General features: G+C 31.9%; 3 protein-coding genes across 31 annotated transcripts in view; 1 reads left to right on the forward strand and 2 right to left on the reverse strand.

Moving 5' to 3' along the window:
- The window catches only part of LOC127517456 (rasGAP-activating-like protein 1), a 202,545-nt gene that overhangs the window by 63,488 nt on the left and 117,083 nt on the right, over positions 1–21,974 (forward strand). The gene's annotated exons all lie outside the window — the stretch shown is intronic.
- LOC127517459 (E3 ubiquitin-protein ligase DTX1-like) overlaps positions 932–21,974 on the reverse strand; it is a 185,519-nt gene continuing 164,476 nt past the window's right edge. For 3 of the 4 annotated variants that reach the window (XM_051903161.1, XM_051903159.1, XM_051903162.1), the window contains exons 4-10: positions 18,228–18,289; positions 17,075–17,236; positions 15,382–15,443; positions 15,096–15,254; positions 14,704–14,865; positions 10,594–10,683; positions 932–8,911 (exon numbers count right to left, since the gene is read on the reverse strand). In XM_051903161.1, coding sequence (XP_051759121.1) covers positions 8,687–8,911; positions 10,594–10,683; positions 14,704–14,865; positions 15,096–15,254; positions 15,382–15,443; positions 17,075–17,236; positions 18,228–18,289 — 922 coding nt within the window. In that variant the 3' untranslated portion in view covers positions 932–8,686. Of the gene's footprint in view, positions 8,912–10,593; positions 10,684–11,949; positions 12,684–14,703; positions 14,866–15,095; positions 15,255–15,381; positions 15,444–17,074; positions 17,237–18,227; positions 18,290–21,974 lie in introns of those variants that run through there. The other variant, XM_051903163.1, reaches the window with a different exon arrangement.
- LOC127517460 (E3 ubiquitin-protein ligase DTX1-like) overlaps positions 932–21,974 on the reverse strand; it is a 185,519-nt gene continuing 164,476 nt past the window's right edge. Inside the window, exon 11 of the transcript XR_007931252.1 lies at positions 932–7,382. The gene's annotated coding sequence lies outside the window, so the exon portion shown is untranslated. The remainder of the gene's footprint in view (positions 7,383–21,974) is intronic.

Consider the following 21,974-nt stretch of genomic DNA (forward strand, 5'->3'; position numbering starts at 1 on the left):
AAATTTGTCAAAATCAATTTTGATTTGACAGGAAATATTATTACTTGCTAATATTTTGCTGAGAATGAAAAATTAAAGTTCAGCTATGAATTTCAAGATGCAAAAAAATAAATAAAATCACTTTCTCACACACACACACAAATATATATATATATATTATTATTATTATTATTATTATATACACTACCATTCAAAAGTTTGGGGTCATTTTTTTGAAAGAGGTCGTCTGCTCACCAAGGCTGCATTTATTTGATCAAAACTACAGTAAAAATTGTGAAATATTATTACAATTTAAAATAACTGTTTTCCATGTGAATATATGTTAAAATGTAATTTATATCCTGTGATCAAAGCTGAATTTTCAGCATCATTACTCCAGTCTTCAGTGTCACATGATCCTTCAGAAATCATTCTAATATGATGATTTGATGCTCAAGAAACATTTATGAATATTAACAATGTTGAAATCAGTTCATATGTTTGTGGAAACGGTGATATATTTAATTTTCAGGATTCTTTGAGGAATAGAAAGTTCAAAAGAACAACATTTATTTGAAATAGAATCTTTTGTAACATTATAAATGTTGTTCGTGTCACTTTTGATCAATTTAATCTTACAGATCCCAGTTTGAGGTGGTTTTTGAGAAAAACCTAAACATACCAAACACAAATTATTAGTTCTCTTCATAATGATAATGTCTGTACATTACCATCACTTCAGGTCAATATTCACTCATCGACTCGGCTCTATTTTCAGCTTTGGAGCAAATAACTGCTGACAAAACAGGAGAAATAAAGAGGCACTTAAAGTAAAAGTCCAATGCATCAGCCGCTCGGAGCTCCTCACCATCACTGGACATTAATAACGCTGCCAATAACAATATATCTGAGACAAAAGAGAAGAGAAGAAGAAAAGAAAGAAAAGAACAAGTCAAATCAGTCTCCCTTTGCTCAAGGAGAGGGTTTATTTCACAGGAAACACAGACATGCAACAAGATCATAACAGATTCATTAAGACACGTATCATAAAAGCCCTTTGTATTGTTTAATCAAACAACAATTCGTCTGATATTTGAAATAGATTATCTTGATGTACGTGTTAATTCTATTGCCTGTAAGAGTCTATGACATGAAGGACAAATCCATGCGCTTTTTATTTGACATCAATTTTTGAATCCATCATGTGAGAGGCCAAATGAAAGAAAGAACTTCCCCCAAAACACACAATATCATCAACCACTTCACCATTTACCAATACTCTTTAAATAAATTCAGAAAGATCTCTGAGAAGAGCAGGTTTGAGGTTGTGACACACTTAAATGTGTGCCAGCTACAAAATTATTCAGCCGTATTCTCATTAGAAAGCTTATTTCCTTCTGGGAAACTGTCCTGCGACGCTATTTCAATTCCGTCACAAATGCTTTTCATTATAAAACGCTAATGAATCTGGGATGACGACGGATTTGGCTGGAATCAGCAGGTCTTTTTAGGTGCCATATGGTCTGAAATCACCTGACTAATCACCTTCCGCCACAATAAACACACACCAAAATCACTATCTATTCCAAACGAGTCTTTCACCTGAAAACATCTCATGACCATCATGCAGCTGAGAGGACGACTCAAAACAACCCATCGGCGGAAATATTGCGCATATAGTCAAGTTATTTTGGGATGAACCATATGGACAGGTGATAAATGATCTAATCAGGCCTAATGAGGGGGGTCTAATTAATTAGTCACCTTTGAAAAGAGCGGCATGCTGGGTGAAAACAAAACATCCACCGCAACGTTCAACACGCGCCGCTTACAGAATTGCATAATGCGCCAAAGTCTCTCGTAAAACTCCCTTTTTTATCCTTTTTCTTTGTAACATCTCTAGAAGAAACGACACACAGACTATGAGAACGACGAACAACAACAAATTAAAGCTACAGTACCTGTACAAACCATTCAGTTACAAGATCTGAAACATGACATTCAATTTACCTCGACAAAAGTTTCTTTAGTCGGTAGTATTTGGGTTGTTGACGCATCAGACGGTGACAGCAGCGTCCTACAGCTTAAAACACTTCATCCAAAACTCATTTTAACACTAATTTGTGTGTAATTATTAGGCATATGTGTATTATGTATAATTATTTGAGCTTTATAATTGAGAGGCTACATGGATTGTTAATTTATCACACTACAAAATGATTGAAGTGAACTGCAAAAAACTTAAATGTGATTATAAATTGTTAAATTTAGTGCCGTCAAATCGATTAATCACGATCGTGTGTGTGTGTGTGTGTGTGTGTGTGTGTGTGTGTATTTTATGTTGGATGCAATTAACGATTAATCGTGATTGCGATTAAAGTGCTGCCGAATCGATTAATCATGATTCAAGTACTGTCAAATTGATTAATCACGATTCTGTCAGATGCAATGTAAAGTTTGTAAATGTGTGTGTACAAACTTTTGCTAGATGCGCTTAATCGTGGTTAATAGCTTTAACATCCTTTTAACGGTGATTAATCGATTTGTCAGCACTTTAATCGCGGTTAATCAGTTTGTCAACACTGTAGTCGTGATTAATGATTAATCGTGATTAAAGTGCTGCCAAATCGATTAATAACTATTCAGGTGCAGTCAAACTGATTAATCATGATTAATCGATATAGCAACACTTAAATAGCTATTGATTGATTTGACACCACTTTAATCGCGATTAATCGATGTGGCAGCAATTTAATCGTGATTAATCAATTTTGACAGCACTTTAATCGTGATTGAGCGACCCGACACTACTTTAATCAAGATTGTTTTGACACTACTTTAATCGCGATTAATTTGATTTTGACACCACTTGAATAGTGATTAATCGATTTGACACCACTAAACACGATTAATCGATTTGACACCACTTTATTGCGATTAATCGACTTGGACACCACTTTAATTGTGATTAAGCGACTTGACACCACTTTAATCACGATTAATCAATTTGACACCACTTTAACAGCAATTAATCAATTCGACACCACTAAACGTGATTAATCGATTTGACACCACTTTAACAGCGATTAATTGATTTGGACACCACTTTAATCGTGATTAAGCGACTTGACACCACTTTAATCACGATGAATCGGTTTGACATCACTTTAATCGTGATTCATCAATTTTGACACCACTTTAACCGTGATTAAGCGACTTGACACCACTTTAATCACAATTAATCGATTTGGCGGCACTTTAATCTCGATTAATTTGACAGCGCTTTAATCATGATTAATCGATTTGACAGCACTAGTTAGACTTCAAATTGTTAAACAAAATATCAAAAGGTTTATGTCCATGTTATTGGTCAACAACCCATTTATTATAATCAAGATTTCTTTTTGATGCAAATGTTTTGTTTTATTAGTAACTGAACACGTTTTTGAGGATTATCATCAACTAAAACTAAAATCTTTTTTTTTTTTATATTAATTTAAATAAAATAAAAGTTAACTGAAATAAAATAACTTTTAGTTTGTTTGCAAGGCAACATTTCTCATTTTTGTTTAGCTTAAGAGTACTAAAATTAATAAAACTGAAATAAAAGTTAATAAAACTATATAGAAATATTTAAATAAAATTAATTAAAAAAACATTAAAATTACTAAAGGTTTGACTAAAATAAAAAGGGAAAATATAAAACAAAAATATTAATAAAATCTATTATAGTACATTAATGACTGTCAGTTCTTAAAGGGACGTTTCCTTCTCTGATCTCAAAGTCAGATTCAACACAAGATGTAGGTTTGTACAGGCTCATTTATATTTGTAAGGAGCTCTCCAGTGATGTCAGACACATGTGAGCAGTGCTTGTATTAATGACAATGTTTAATATTCCCTGCAGATATATAAAGGTACACGACCCCTTTGGGTGGGCAAGTTAAAGTCACACAAACAAACCCTTCCCACCGACATCATCGATAGCAACGGAGATCATTGCTAGAAACGGCACGACTAATATAAGACGCTCAGAACACGTTAACAGTCCCTGACGTTACTGACAAACTGTCAGATTTGACAAAAAAGCATGTATCAAATATGTACATGTCTATGTGTGTGTGTGTGTGTAGATACATGTACATGTACACGTACATCATGTGTAAGTATAAAAATAATTTAAACACTTCAAAGATATAATCACACTCTTAAATGTATGTGTGTATATATGCTGACTTCTATATATTGTACTCTATACAGTTCTTTAAAGCATTACAAGACACGAGGATAACTAAAGATGCGAACAGACACAATCAGAGAGTTGCTGCGTTTCAAGGAAGACTGCAGATCTGTGGGCCGTTCACACTGACACCGCTACAATATTACGAAACGCAAATGTTTTTATGCTTTTATTCAGTAAAGATGCATTAAATTGATCAAAAGTGACACTGTAAAAAAGAATTGTTGGTTTAACTTAAATTTTGAGTTCTTTTAAACTAAAAATTTGAGTTAATACAATGAAGGCGATTGGTTTAATAAACAGAATGTTATCTGAACCACTTAAATTTGATTTGACAAAAGAAAAAATTGTCATGATCATGAAAACAATTTTTTACAGTGCAGTAAAGACATTTATAATGTTACAAAAGATCCTATTTCAAATAAAAACTTTTTATTCATCAAACAATCTTGAAAAATCAAAAGTATGACGGTTTCCACAAACATATGAACTGTTTTCAACATTGATAATAATCAGAAATGTTTCTTGAGCATCAAATCAGCATATTAAAATGATTTCTGAAGGATCATGTGACACTGAAATGGAGTAATGATGCTGAAAATTCAGCTTTGAATCACAGGAATAAATGCATTTTAACATATATTCACACAGAAAACAGCTAGTTTACATTGTAATAATATTTCGCTGTTTTTACTGTATTTTCGATCGAATAAATGCAGCCTTGAGGAGCAAAAAGTGACTTCTTTCAAAAAAAATGCAAATGGCACTTGCAAAAAAACGCACAGATACTTCTGAAAAACTAAAGCTTGTCAGTGTGAACGGTGACTGTAAGATGACTGTAACTCACAGCAGAAATAAACAGTTCACAGACCCAGAGGGACGAGAGGAATCGCTCGCCGCTGGGAAACATCTCTGACGTCACAAACCCACACGTGATCAGCAGTAAGACACACCGCCCAGGCCGTGATGGATAACACTGGCTGCGCTCGCGTCTCCACGGGCGGCATAATGACTGTGTGTTTCACACACGTCTCTGGGATCGACTGTAACCTTGAGACGAGTTTGAGTTGTGATTTATCAGCTCCGGCTTTACCAAACACCAGGCCTGTGTTCAGAATACAATGTTAACATACTACTTTTTCTGCAGTGTTGTATGTATATGTGAATGTTCTGTGTGCGCTGAATATCTGCATTTGCCAAAACTGTATGGAATACAGTATCCCACAATGCAGTGTTTCTCAACCTTTTTGACTCAAAGGTCCCACATTCCTTATTTTAATCTATGGGAACACCTATAGTTTCTGTAAATTGTAAAAAAGCATCTAAATTTCAGAAGTTTTAGGAGCTGAATGTTCTTCAGGGTTCCTGTTCTTTTTAACGCATGAATTTCCAGTCATTCCTGATTTAAGGATAAGATTTGTTTTATTATTATCATCAGTGCTGGGTAGTAACTGATTACTTGTAATCTGGATTATGTAATCAGATTCCAAAAATTAAGTACTTCGATTACATTACATTTTAAAATACTTGTAATCAGACTACAGTTACTTTTTATTGATCACATGAATACATGTTATTCTCACAATGGCAGTAAATTATTAATAATTCATGGCAAGCTCTTCCAGGTTTGTGGAATTTCACACTGGTCATGTGACTATCACTGAAAACCCACACATTTGATCACTGGATTTACAGAACTTTTAAGTGCGCTGAATATTATTTAAGAATATTATTTGAATTTAATTTAAACATGCATTTACTGTCTCTGGAAGGCTTTTGTCTTTCAAACACATTAAAACGTACAAATTCACACCATTTCATATTTACATGCAATGCAGGAATTCCCAACTTTTTCATCAGCTGAACCTCTTTGACCTAATATATTTACTTGAAGTAACCCCTGAGATTTTACCTTAAGTTAATAAAATTAAGCCAATAAAAATAATAATAATAAATCAAATTAAGCTCATGTTGGTTAATGGTCACATGACATGCAGGTAAACAAAATATATCTTTTTAGTAAGTGTTTTATTTTAAAATTATCTATTTTAATTTTACATTTTTATGCTTTTGATTAGAGATGCACCGATATATCGGCCAATAATCGGTATCGGCAGATAAAAGCAAATTTTAGTTAGTTTAGATAGTTTAAAAACAGCCAATATTCAGGGCCGATATATCCTGTCAATCAAAAGAGGGCAGGAAAATGCACTGAATTTGTGATTTGTATAAAGAAAATGCTAAAAAAAAAAAAAAAAATATATATATATATATATATATATATATATATATATATATATATGTTCAATATTAATAGTAATTATATGAATTAATAACATTCAGAAAGTTAAGATATATTAATTTAATCTTCAGAATTTAGTTAATGTGTTAATATTAATTTGAGATACCAGTTATTCTGAAACAAGTTGATGAAATTGAGAGAATAAAGTTTTCTTTCAGAATATAATAACTAAAAATATAATGATTAATTATTAATTATAATGAAATTATTATTAATTTAAAAGAAGGTATAAAAGTCAGAACCCCCAAACTATCATTATCATTATTTGCAAATATTACTCTGAATAATTGGCTATCGGTAGAGAAATTTAGTATCGGTGCATCTCTACTTTTTATTAAGCTCAGGAACCGCAGTCTGGGAAACCCTGATGTAATGTAAGATTTAATGCACTTCATGTTGTTGATAACAAACAATGGAATTTATTTTCTTTCTCTTTGTATTTTTATATCAATATGGTACAAGATTATCCTGTTCAATTCATGGTGATAAACGAGTTAGGTCAAAAGTAATCTAAAAGTAATCAGATTACATTACCTTAAATGTGTAATGTAATGGATTACATTACGAACTACAATTTTTGTCATGTAATTTGTAATCAGTAACTGACTACAATTTGTAAGTAATCTACCCAGCACTGATTATTGTTATTAATTTTACCTAAAATTTCAACCCGATAAAATATTTTAGAACTTGGCATAGCTAGTAAAATGTATATATATATATATACACATTTATATATACACTTATTTTTATTTGCAAATAGCAAATAGCTGAAATAATGTAAGTTTTTATTTTTATTTTTTACATAATTTATTTTATTTCAGTTTTTTTTTTTTTTTTAATTTTACCAACTATAAAAACCTGATTCTTTAAAGACAAAAAAAAAAGTTGACTTAAAATGAGAAATAACTTGATTTTTAGCTGTTTTAGCTCATTGTAATGCTTGTTTTAGCTTAGTTTTGTCATATATTAAATCATTTAAGTCATCTCACGGCCCCCTAGTGGTTGAGAACCACTGCAGTATGCTCAACTTGATTTCTAGTGACAAATGAACTAGAAATGTCAGCCACAATTTGGATTATTTTGACAATATGTGGTCATTAGACAACTATTTAAAACATTTATCCTGGATAATAACGCCTACATTTATTTTTTAAAATTCTGTATACAACATAACCGGTGTGCTGTACTCTAGTAAAGTAGTATGCTAGTATCCAAAACACAGCAAAGGACCACAAACAAACCCGTCTGCAAGCACTCTCAGATTTATGACATAAAAGAGAAACGAAGCAAGATAGAATATGAATCATTGCATATTTCAAGAAGACATCCTATTCATCTTATTCACTCTAAATATTAAACTGCACACAGAAGGATCCTCAAATCTCAGTTCGCTCCGCTAATTGCTCTGAAGTTCAAAAGTAGCACACGAGCCGAAGAGCTGAATGTTTTGAAGTGCACATATTTTATGCAGCGGTTGCACAAACATCAGAAACAGCCCCGCGGATCCATCTACACAAATATCCCTACAAACGCCAACAACTACAGGCCTCCTTTAATCATATATACGGAGGCCAAACCGATAATGTTTCAAAGAATCCAGGCAGAAAACACCAGGAAAACCATCCCTGTCTGAAAGTGATGCAAAAACAACAACGTGGAAACAAAAGTTCTCCATGTTGACCAATGGAAATAACAGATATTGGGTGCAACGGCTGACCGATATATCGGGAAATCCGATTATTAATCATCTGATATCTGGTGATTTTGTGATTATCAGCATCAGAGGTGTTAACTTAGCATAAAATAAGCATTTGTGTCATTTTAAAAAGCGTTAAATCGTCACGTGCCATCTGTAGAGGCATCGGCCAATATCGGTCAACCACGAATGTGTGTATATACAACCACCACATGCACTTGGGTCTGAGCCCAGCTGCATTATGGGTAGCCACAAAAAAAGAACGAGATAGAGAGAGATAGAGAAAGCTGTGACTGTTGTTTTCTTCACTCCATCGTCCACTCGGACTGACTCGGAGTCAGCGAGGACCGTCGCTCCCTGTTCAAGCCGCCGCTGAGAGGTCAAAGGTCTCTCCAGCGGTCAGAAACGCCTCAGAATGAGGTGGGTGTGCAGTTGCGTGCCCCGCAGCGGACCGACCCGCACCGCCTCAGTCCTTTAGGTTGTCCTCGCCGACGCCCTGAGCGGACAGTTCTCTCATCACGTTATCCAGGTAGTTGGGGTCGGGGTAGCCGTGGCCGGTCAGGTTGGAGCCAAACTCAGTCTTGTGGTGAATCTCGTTCCACACGACAGTGTCCGACTCTCCCGTGGTGCTGGACGTCCCGATGGTGAAGATCAGACGACGGTCCCACGCCATGATTAGCAACTTCAACACCTTCAAATAAGACAATATTCAGTCATATTATCAATTCAGCTTCATGAGAACAACATTTGAACTGAACTGAACATCGACAGTGAATTAAATCAACACAGAACTGAATAGAGAATACACCGGTCAATGAATGACGTGACGGGTCTAAAGGCCTTAATAATAATAATAAAAAACAAAGACATGACATACAAAGTATGTAAGGTAGTACAACTAGATCTCTTTTATTGAATCCAAAAGGTTTTAATTATATTTTGCTACATATAAAGGGATTTTAAAGATTTTGAAGTGTCAAAAGGTCATTCGGTTTAACTGGACTCCAGTACAGCCATTTCATTTGTGATTAAAATATCTTAAAATGTAATAAATGTATATATTTTTTATTTCATAACATCATATATCAACATAGTGCAAAATGGTATTAAAATCATGTGTAGAACTCGTTGCTTTGTTATAAGAAAGACTGTCCGGAAAAATGAATTTCATTGATGTCATTCGGAGTAACCAATATAAAGGGACCATTTTGGATCAAGTCATGTGGTCACTATCATGTGACAGGATGTGATATCATTCAGACACCTGCAAAGGACCACATGGTCATGAAGCAAAGTAACTAACACTCTTTTAACTTTTTGAACTTAACTCACACACATGTCCCGAAACATCAGGTCATTCGGTGCAACCGCTATACAAAATGTTGTAATATTTTAAAAACTTGTACTAAATATAAAATGTTTGATTGTCCTTTTGCTAGCTAGCTAGATATCAGCCTGTTAGGATTGTTTGAAAATATCGTCATTCGGTATAACCAAAAGTGTCATTCGGTAAAACCGAGATTTTGGTACTTTTGTGGTGACAAATTTTGTCCATCTTGTAAAAAAATGACAAAAGCAGTGTTAATTGATTATAAAAACCACATTATCTCATTGTTAACACTTAATAAAACTTCAAAATTAATTATATCTCCATTATATTTTTTTTTACACTTTTAAAAACTTTATTCGTCAATGACCCGTAAACAGAAGTTATAGTCTAAATAGTCTACATTCACAATTTTTGGTGTTTTTGAAAGAAATGAATACTTTTATTCATCAAGAACACATTAAATCGCTCAAAAGTGACAGTAAAGACATTTATAATGTCACAAAAGACTCTATTTTAAATAAATGCTGTTCTTTTGAACTTTCTATTCATCAAAGAATCGTGAAAAATAAAATGTATCATAGTTTCCACAAAAATATGAACAGTTTTCAACATTGATAATAATCATAAATGTTTCTTGAGCAGCAAATCATCATATCAGAATGATTTCTGAAGGATCATGTGACACTGAAGACTGGAGTAATGATGCTGAAAATTCAGCTTTGATCACAAAATATAAATTACATTTTACAATATAAATCACAGCTATTATAACTCTTATAATTGTAATAATATTTCACAATTTTTGAGCTAATAAAATCCATTAAAACATTAAAACATCTTAATGATTCCCAACTTTGAACAACAGTACATGATGGTTGGCAGCTCACTATGTTGTTGCAACAGAACTACTTATTAAAAAATAAATAAATAAATAAATAAAATGCATTAATTATATTTTATATTTTCATATAGTCTTGAAAAACAACAGTAAAAATAAAGTTTAAACCACAGTGATATGATTCACATCAGATCTTGAATCTCACCTTGCGGCCTTTCTCGTTGTCCGGTAAGTAGCAGTGTCGAGGAAATCCCCGCGCGCTGTATTTTTTCCCAGGGTTGGGATGCTCCGTGGTCTGGATGAAACAGAAAACACAGGCGGTCACACTTCACACGCCGCTCGCTCAATTAGCGCGCAGCAGAGAGGAAGAGGCTAACGATGCCCTGAGGACTCGTCAGCGCGTGAACAGAAGATCTCTCTGATCACATCACAGCTTCACATGTGCAGATCAAAGGCATACGCAGCAGAAAACCATTACTGCAGTGAATGAAGCATTATTCTCCATCCCTCTCATCTCATACAACACCAGCGCATGCCTTCACAGGAACACAGCCGGTGGCGTGAATATTAATGAGGATTTATCACGGAAAAAAGGTTTTTCTGGCTCTTTTGAAATAGTTTGATGTGACATACTCGAACTGTCACAACCTCACATTGTTTATTAGTGGTGTTTATTATATAATTATTGCTAACAGAAGGCTGTTCATGTGCAGAAGTCTTAAAGGTGCAGTAACACAAGTACCTGTCAGTGTCAGAGAGACGGTGGAAAATTCATGTAAAGATAAAGTTTAACTGTTTTGGTGCAAGAAGTATTTCCTAATACTGTAGGGGAACAGGGTTAGTTAAATAAAACTAAAACTTAATCCATAAAAAAGACATTTTTGTTACTTGAGATAAAATAAAAATGAACTGAAACAATTAAATAATAAACAAAACTTAAACTTATTTTATTTCAGCTAGTCGCCAAAGCAACATCTCTCATTTTCATTTAGTTTAACTTGTTCTAAAATAACTAAAACTTAAATAAAAATTAATAAAAACTGTATTGGACATATTAAAAAAAAAACAACTAGTAAAAAGAAACACATAAAGTTACTAAAAAATGAAAATGGAAAATTGACAATGAAAAAAATAATAATTAAAAAAATATATGTATACACAATTTTAATATATATACATATATATGTATTTTTTTTTAAATAAATGAATACTTTTATTCAGCAAGGATGCATTAAATTGACCAAATTAACAAATAAAAACATAGTTTAACTTGATGTTGTAAAATAACTAAAACTTCAATAAATATTAGACATATTTAAAAAAAACTAGTAAAAACAAACTCACACAACAAAAATACTAAGAAAAAAATTACACTGAAAGTGTAAAAAAATAATTATATATATATACAAAATATTCTATTTCAAATAAATGCTGTTCTTTTGAACTTTCTATTCATCAAAGAATCCTGGAAAATAAAATGCATCACAGTTTCCATAAAAATATTAACTGTTTTCAACATTGATAATAATCATAAATGTTTCTTGAGCAGCAAATCATCATATTAGAATGATTTCTGAAGACTGGAGTAATGATGCTGAAAATTCAGCTTTGATCACTGGATATAAATTACATTTTACTAGATATTCACATAGAATACAGCTATTTTACATTGTAATAATATTTCACAATTTTTACTGTATTTTTGATCAAATAAATCCAGCCTTGGAGAGCAGAAGAGAGTTTCAAAACATTAAACAACTTTACCGACTCCAAACTTTTGAACAGTAGTCTCAAATTACTAAAATAACTGGCATAAAAATACATTTCTTGCCATGATGATGATGATCATATTATGGATGGAATTTTTTTAGCTAATCTGGTGACGTGGGAGCCCAGAAAGCAAGTGGGAGATCGAACATGAGCTCTGCTACTGTCCCCATTGAGCAGGAAATCCCCGCTCAGCCACTTCCTGTCTCACATATGGCAAAACACAGTGAAAACACAGTGACCATAAGCCACAAGCCCACAGGTCATTCTGCAGAGACAGCTTGACATATTAAATATTGCTGCAAAGCATTTCTCTACAAAAACTGGGCCAAAGAACAAATGCTCCAGTTTCTACAAATGTGTCCCTCATTAACATTTGAGTCAATAATTACAGTAATATCCGACAACAACTTTTAGTATGTATATTTTTAATCATACAGAATACAGTAAAGTTACTGGATTTGTGTTGTTTTGTTATTTGTTTATGACAGTGTCTTGTTTGTTCTGTTCCTGCTCTTCATCTCCTCGCTGTATTAGCAAACAAGCACAATTTGACAAAAACAAAAAATATAAAAAGTTTTTTATTCTCTCTATATATCTTTTTAGATTTTAGTTGACATATTGTATTATTAAAACGACTTCGCTTCAACCCTGTTACCATCATTCCCATCTCTTACTAAAATAAAAATAAATAAAATAAAATAAACATGAAATAAAACCACTTCTATACATCTTGTACAGAGTTAAACTGTTTACTTGAACGTTAAAATAAAATAAAATCTCTTCCTAAGATAACGCAGGCTACTATTACATAAAAAGTATTAAAATACTTTTTAGATTAAAAAGTATCTTTTAAATAAGAATCTTATTCTTATATCTTATATTTTACTCACTTAAATATTTACTTAGAATCACTTTTTTTAGAATCACTGCAAGAAATGATGTTCTTCCTCAGTATTTCTGTCTTGTTTTCCAGCACAAATATCTAAACATTCTTAAAGAGGACATGAATCGAAAACTTTTCCTTGAGCTTTTGATATATAAGAGTTCATCGTACTGTAAGAATATCCTGTAAGATTCAGAACTGAAAACTTCCTTGTTAGTCCAATAAAAGCTTTTATTGACACCAGAACCAGAGAACGACTGATCCCCGAATGTGTCTACAGATAGATGAAACTCCGCCTCCACAGAAGAAATCAACGCCTACTTCACCATTGCAGCGTTAGCCCCGCCCACTGGCGTGTTAGTGAGATGAGGAGGAGAGAAGAGCGATACAGGACTAAAATAACATTACCTTTCAAAGATCCTAATGCTAGGAATATGGTTATTTATTTTCAACAACGTGAATGTCTCAGTTGAGCTTTATTTATTTGTATTCGGTTCATTTCGATTCTTTGGTAAATCAATCGCATTTCGGCATTAACAGACTTTTACGATATGGACTCGACAGTAATGCAACAACATGTCAGTAACTGTGTTCATTCTGATGCCTGATCTGATATTAATGATTCATGTACAGTCAGATGATCTTTGTCTGTGTGTCAGTAAATCAAACCAGTGACTAAACGCTCAACTTCACGTTGTTTCTCTTAGGATGAAAATAATCTGTTATTTAAACTGTGATTAAATTATATATAGAAAGCGGTCAAAGAACGCTTCCTTTACAGTCGCTGGAGCTGTCAATCAAACAGCACAAGTTTAATGCGCCCAAAACTCTTGTTTTATTCAACGACTCTCTTAGTTACATCGCTTTTGCACTGTTAATTATGATGAAATCATTTGTCAGTGTGCAGAAATTGAGTTTCAATGACGAGATCACTGCTTTCATGAGCTCAACAACATCGACTTCAATGTTCATCACTGCAACCTTTCATGACACAATCTAAATATAACGCCATAGATCTAAATGTAATGCTTTTCACGATTAGTTAACCTTGAGAGCTGTAATAGTAAAAACGTGCTAAAGTTTTCGAGAGAGTAATACTTGGTTATTTCATTTGCAAAGATGTCAGCCAATCACAGCAGTGGGCGTTTACAATGAAGTCTCACAGCAGACACGCCCCTTGAAACGGCTAAAATCAGGGTAAGAAAAATGCCTTTTATTTCTAAATTATATCAATTTTTGATGTAAAAATCATACTAACATTATAAGTGCACCCCAGGAAACATTATAAAACAATAAAAAACGCAGTTCATGACCCCTTTAAGTCAAGATACATTTACTGGAGAAGCAAAATGACTGAAGATATTCAGTTTGTTTAATGAAAAAATCATCAAAAATATCCATAAAACGAACAAATATCTGCTAATGGGGTCAGAAAAATAAACTTAATTCAAAGTGATTATTTTTCTGACTCCACTGGCAGATATTTGTTCTTGTTTTAAGCACAAACTCACTTTTTTTCTTAATATCTTCAGCCATTTAGTTTCTCCAGTAAATGTATCTTGATTTAAGAATGTTTAGATATTTGTGCTGGAAAACAAGACAAAGGAAAACACATTTTCTGCAGTGTTGATAAGGAAAAGATGTGCATTTCACTGAATATACCTGTATTCCAGCGGGAATGTCATAGACGATACGGATAGTCTTGGTGTCGGAGTGTCCAGGCAGAGAATGAGGAATGACGTGGTACTCCATCTTCCCAGGGGGCTGTGTGCCGGTTTTCTCCCCGTAGATGGCCTTACAGGTGGGACACTGCAGACTGCCGTCCTGAAACACACATGAGCAACATTCAACCACAACAACACAAGAAGAAGACTCCAGAGACTGCAGTACTATCACAACAATATTTCTGCAAATAAATTGTCATAATATTGTGACTGATCTTGGAACTGGTTTGGTTAAAGACTAAGAACTTGTTACTGAAGAAAATGAAGAAAAACACCCCTGTATGTACAATAAAACAGAGTGATATGATCAGAGTCTTCTCATCTTCTGACCTTATTGCCGTTGTTGTACATGGCCACCAGACACAGGAGATGGTACATGTGACCACACTTTCCCAGTTTGCCGACCAGCTCAGGTTTGATGCCCTTGTAGTTCAGCACTCCCTCGTATCCGGACGCCGTGGCCAGTCTCTCCATGCAGATGGTGCAGTCCTGACGGATATCAACAATGAGTAACACCGACAGACATCTGCTGCCTCAGTCATTAGCTCTGCTAGTAAACAAGACAACGCTCTGCTGGTCACATGACGCTCATAAATCACATGTGTGCAGGAATCACCTCATCTGGGGCCGTTTTGACTTTCTCTGTGTACCGTCGAACCACATCCTCTGGGTTTTTACCTGAAGAAAGAGACGAAACAAACAAATGGTTTAGATCCCAATCACACAGACTGTGGGCTCGTGTGTTTGTGTAGTGCTTGATCTTGATATCCGTACACTTTTTTTTTTAAATTTGTGCGTTTTTGTTAAAACCATTCATAATTTGCTTGCTTACATAAATAAAATAAAAATAAAAGTAAATAAAATAATTCATAATTTGTCTTTTTGTTAAAATCATTTAATGTTTATTTTACTTGTATGTTAAATAAAAAAAATAAAAATAAATAAAACCATTTCTATATGCTTTTGTACAGAGTTAAGCTGTTAAAATGTTCAAATAAAATAAAACAAAAAATACTAATATATGAAAAATATACAAAAATATAAAAAAATTAAATAAAAAATAAATTAAAATAATTATTCATAATTAATTTATAATTTATGTATTTTTGTTAAAAATCATTAATTGGTTCTTATTTTATTTGCATGTTAAATAAAATAAAATAAAATCATTTCTATATGCCTTTGTACAGAGTTAAGCTGTTAAAATGTTCAAATAAAATAAAACAAAAAATAAAATAGAAAAATACTAATATATGAAAAATATACAAAAATAAATAAAATAATTATTCATAATTAATTCATAATTTATGTATTTTTGTTAAAATCATTAATTGGTTCTTATTTTATTTGCATTTTATTAAAAAAAAAAAAAAAAAAAAAAATAAAATAAACAAACATTTCTATATACCTTTGTACAGAGTTAAGCTGTTAAAACGTGAAAATAAAATAAAAAATAAAAGAATACTAATATGAAAATTAAACAAAAATAAAATAAAAAATACATAATAAACAAATAAAAAAAAACAATAATAAAATAAAATAAAGTATACAAAATAAAACAAATAATATATAATAAAATAATTTCTGTACACCTTTGTTAAGCTGTTTACTTGAATGTTAAAAAATAAAATAAATAAAAATAAAATAATAAACACAGTAAATAAAATAAAATAAAATAAACAGTGAGCTCCAGTTGATGTGGATTTGATGTGTATTTGACAGGGACGATACAGAATAACATCACTGTGCCGTTCTGGATAAGAGATGCTCTATAAATACACTTCTAGTTAACAGCTAACAGCATTTGTCCCTGGTCAGGCTTCATTTTCTACACCGCTAGTGTTTCTACTTTACTTATTAATCCTTTTTACATTGAAAGATGCTAAAGAGAAGATCTGCCATATTTATTTAACAAATGTGGTCTTTAAACTATAGTCGAAGTCAGTAAACACACACACACACACAGTGTGCTTCAGTGTTTTTTCCTCAAAGCGTCCTTATTCTCGTGACCTTTAGAGCAGGAACACACACCTGCTGTCACACTTTCAGTACACTATTTATTCCTGCTACTTGATTTTTGCAGGAACGGCAGTGCAAAAGCAAATACAAGTACGCCATTGAGCAGATCTTTGGTAACATGTTGAGATGTTGTAATGCGGTTGTGTAAGAGAAACCTTGTCACTTTCCGTTGTTGCTCGTTTCACACTCTGTGCGTTCTGCTCAGATCAGCAAAAAAGTGAGACAGAATCAATCGCTATACAAACACACACAAACAGACACACACACACACACGGCCTCCGCTGCCTGACCTTTACGGAGGTGTTTTTTCTTGGTCTTGCGTCGGATGCTGTTGATTCCCGGCACTGGTTTCAGGTCGCTCTTGCTGACCGGCGGTGGATGTAGGATGGGTTTAGGGGCTCGAGTCAAACACACGGGGAGTCCGGCAGCGCACATGAGGATACCTGTGATACCTGACACAAACACACATATATCATGTGCTTTCATTTATGCTATATATGGAAAAACAAAAAATTATACTATGCCAATAAAGCAGTTGTGTATCTGATATAACTTCTTCTTGATTTATTCCTATTTTATGTCTTTTTTAAAAAATCATTCATCGGAACTTGTTTTACTTGCATGTTAAAATGAAATTTAAAAAATAATAAAAAATAAAATAAAAATTAAAAACAATTTCCCTACACCTTGGTGCAAAGTTAAGCTGCTTATTTGCAAAATAAAAATAAAATAAAAAATAAAACAAAATAAATAATTTCTATATACCTTTGTACAGTTAAGCTGTTTACTTGCATGTTAAATTAAAACAAAAAAAAATTCTATACACATTGGCTGTTTATTTAAGAAAATATTAAATAACATAAAACTATTTTTATATACTTTTGTACAGAGTTAAGCTGTTTACTTGCAAAATCAAATTAAATTAAATTAAATTATATACACCTTGGTACAGAGTTAAGCTGTTTAGTTAAAAAAATAAAATAATAAAACTATTTTTATATACTTTTGTAGAGAGCTAAACTGTTTACTTGTGTAATAAAATAAAATAAAAAAATAATAAAATAAAATAAACAATTTTTATATACCTTTGTACAGAGTTAAGCTGTTTACTTGCAAAATTAAATTAAATTAAATTAATTTATATACACCTTGGTACAGAATTACGCTGTTTAGTTAAAAAAATTAAATAAAATAATAAAACTATTTTTATATACTTTTGTACAGTTAAGCTGTTTACTTGCAAAATAAAATAAAATAAAAATAATAAAATAAAAGAAACTATTTTAAGCTGTTTACTTGCAAAATATATATTTTTAAATTGTTGTATATTGTTATACATAGTTAATGTTTACTTGCAGAATCAATTAAAATATTAAAATAAAATAAAGTTGTTGTTTTTACATTAAACAATTTGAAATTGCACTAGATTTTCTAGTGTAGTACCTGCTAAGGCAGGATGGACGGGTCCTGATCCAGTGAGGTTCTTCACAGGAAGTGCAGGAACCCTGAAAATGACAAACATCAACACAGTCAATGATCCAGTTTAACTGATAAACGATCAGAGACGATTCAATGATGAGAAATCAACATACAGAACGTCCGAAACACCAGAGTGAATACAGCCTAAAACTCACAGCCTTCCTCATCTGTTCATACCAGTGGAACCGTCCAATCAAATTAAGCTCTGAACGAACCAATCAGCATCCAGTGACAAACACTGAAGCCACCATCAGATCACACATGTAAACACAAGGCTAAAGATGTGAAAGCTCATGTTAATCTGAACATCATCTTAATTACATCAGCGGGTGGAAGAAGCATCAATACAGCTGATCGGATCACATGAGGAACAAAAACTAATTAATAAAGAACAGAAAATGAGACTTTCATCCCTGAGGAGAGAAGATCAGCTTATCCAGCACATAAACAAGCATTAATCTCAAATCAAGTGTTTCGTCTGGAGAATCTCACTGTTGTTCACTTAAAAGCCCTGATAGTTTCAGCCACACGACCGAGAAATTAAACTAGATAGAGAGCGAGGATGATGATGATGATGATGATGTAGTTCAGATGCTATATTTATATATCAAATATAATTAGAAAGTGAAACTAGTTTTTATTTTTTATTGTGTCTGAAAGAAATGCTATTCTAGGATGCAGGGAAATTAAAAATAAAATAAAATAAAATAAAATAAAATAAAATAAAATAAAATAAAATAAAATAAAATAAAATAAAAACAGGAGAGAAAGAATGAAGGAGACGTAAAATAAAATAAAATAAAATAAAATAAAAACAGGAGAGAAAGAATGAAGGAGACGTAAAATAAAATAAAATGAAATAAAATAAAATAAAATAAAATAAAATAAAATAAAAACAGGAGAGAAAGAATGAAGGAGACGTAAAATAAAATAAAATAAAATAAAAACAGGAGAGAAAGAATGAAGGAGATGTAAAATAAAATAAAATAAAAACAGGAGAGAAAGAATGAAGGAGATATAAAATAAAATAAAATAAAATAAAAACAGGAGAGAAAGAATGAAGGAGACGTAAAATAAAATAAAATAAAAATAAATAAAATAAAATACAATAAAATAAAAACAGGAGAGAAAGAATGAAGGAGACGTAAAATAAAATAAAATAAAATAAAATAAAATAAAAACAGGAGAGAAAGAATGAAGGAGACGTAAAATAAAATAAAATAAAATAAAATAAAATAAAATAAAATAAAATAAAATAAAATAAAATAAAAACAGGAGAGAAAGAATGAAGGAGATGTAAAATAAAATAAAATAAAATAAAATAAAATAAATAAAAACAGGAGAGAAAGAATGAAGGAGACGTAAAATAAAATAAAATAAAATAAAATAAAATAAAATAAAATAAAAACAGGAGAGAAAGAATGAAGGAGACGTAAAATAAAATAAAATAAAAATAAATAAAATAAATACAATAAAATAAAAACAGGAGAGAAAGAATGAAGGAGATGTAAAATAAAATAAAATAAAATAAAATAAAATAAAATAAAATAAAATAAAATAAAATAAAAACAGGAGAGAAAGAATGAAGGAGACGTAAAATAAAATAAAATAAAATAAAATAAAGAGTGAATGATGGAGACGGAAAATAAAAATAAAAATAAAATAAAATAAAATAAAATAAAAGGAGAGGAACAATGAAGGATATGGAAAAAAATAAAATAAATTTTAGCCTATTGGTCATCGAATAAATGGAATTATTACACAACTCAATGAATTAATAAAAAAATAAATTAAAAAAATAAAGTGATTCTGCTCCACTGGCCTATACGTTGAGATGAATAATTAAGATGTTTGAAATGTACATCTGATAAATGGATTATATAAATCAATTAAAAAAATTTTTTTTTTTTAAATAAAAATCTTTGCACAGAGTTAAGCTGTTTACTTGCATGTTAATATAAAACAAAATAAAACAATTTCTATACCCCTTCATACAGATTTAAGCTGTTTCCTTGGAGTAAAACAAAGCGTCTCATAACAATACGCATCAGGAAACAGTCACGCTCGTCTCGTTTCATGTTTTATCTCTCGTCTGTTATAGATCTCAAACTCTTTCTGGTTTCCACGTGCAGCGAGTCAAAGCCCTGCTGCCCTGATCGAGCCACCGAACCAACATGAGAGCCATCCTACCGTCTGTCCTCCTCTGAGTCTCCATCTGACTCCATCATCTCTCCTGCTCTCATTAAACACTAAACAACACCAACTTCCTCTTCTGGTCTCAGACACACTCACTCGCACAGGAAATGAAACAGGAAGTCAGTCGCTGAGTTGATTTGAACTCTGAAGCCTGTTGGTGTTTATTTAAGCCAAAAATAAGATAACACTGAACTAGATCAGATGTTCTAAAGCTTTTTAGAAAATGAATCTACTTCAAATACCCTTACGAAAAGTACTGTACCATTGTACTAAATGATTAACATAGAGATATATCTGAATTACACCATATAACACTACTAATTATACATAGGTCTATATTTGTTATTAAAGGGATGTCAATGGCACTAAACTATGAATTCAGATTGAATGATTCGGCTCAATTGGCCTATTGATGACGTTGATGAAGAATAATGAAAATGTTTGAACTGCACATCTGATTCATGGAATTATTCAATAATAACTCAATGAATTATAACAACATGACAAGGCATAACATAATATAACATGACATAACATAACATGAAAAGAAATAACATAAGACATAACATAACATGACAAGACAAAACATGACAAGACGTAACATTAAATGACAAGACATAACATTACAAGACATAACATTACAAGACATAACGTAACATGACAAGACATAACGTAACATGACAAGACAACATTAAATGACAAGACATAACATGACAAGACATAACGTAACATGACAAGACATAACATGACAAGACATAATATAACATGACAAGACATAACATAACAAAACAAGACAAAACATTAAATGAAAAGACATAACATAACATGACAAGACATAACATGATATGACATAACAAGACAAGACATAACAAGACATAACATAACATAACAAGACAAAACATTAAATGACAAGACATAACATAACATGACAAGACATAAAACAAAACAAGACAAAACATTAAATGAAAAGACATAACATAACATGACAAGACATAACATAACATGACATGACATGACATGACAAGACAAGACAAGACATGACATGACATAACATGACAAGACAAGACAAGACAAGACAAGACAAGACATAACATAACAAGACAAAACATTAAATGAAAAGACATAACATAACATGACAAGACATAACATAACATGACAAGACAAGACAAGACATGACATGACAAGACATGACATGACATAACATAACATAACATAAGACAAAACATTAAATGAAAAGACATAACATAACATGACAAGACATAACATGACATGACAAGACAAGACAAGACAAGACATAACAAGACAAAACATTAAATGAAAAGACATAACATAACATGACAAGACATAACATGATATGACATAACAAGACAAGACATAACATAACATAACATAACATAACAAGACAAAACATTAAATGACAAGACATAACATAACATGACAAGACATAAAACAAAACAAGACAAAACATTAAATGAAAAGACATAACATAACATGACAAGACATAACATGACATGA

The sequence above is a fragment of the Ctenopharyngodon idella genome, chromosome 8 (assembly GCF_019924925.1).
Source record: "Ctenopharyngodon idella isolate HZGC_01 chromosome 8, HZGC01, whole genome shotgun sequence".
In the NCBI taxonomy this organism is placed as follows: Eukaryota; Metazoa; Chordata; class Actinopteri; order Cypriniformes; family Xenocyprididae; genus Ctenopharyngodon; species Ctenopharyngodon idella.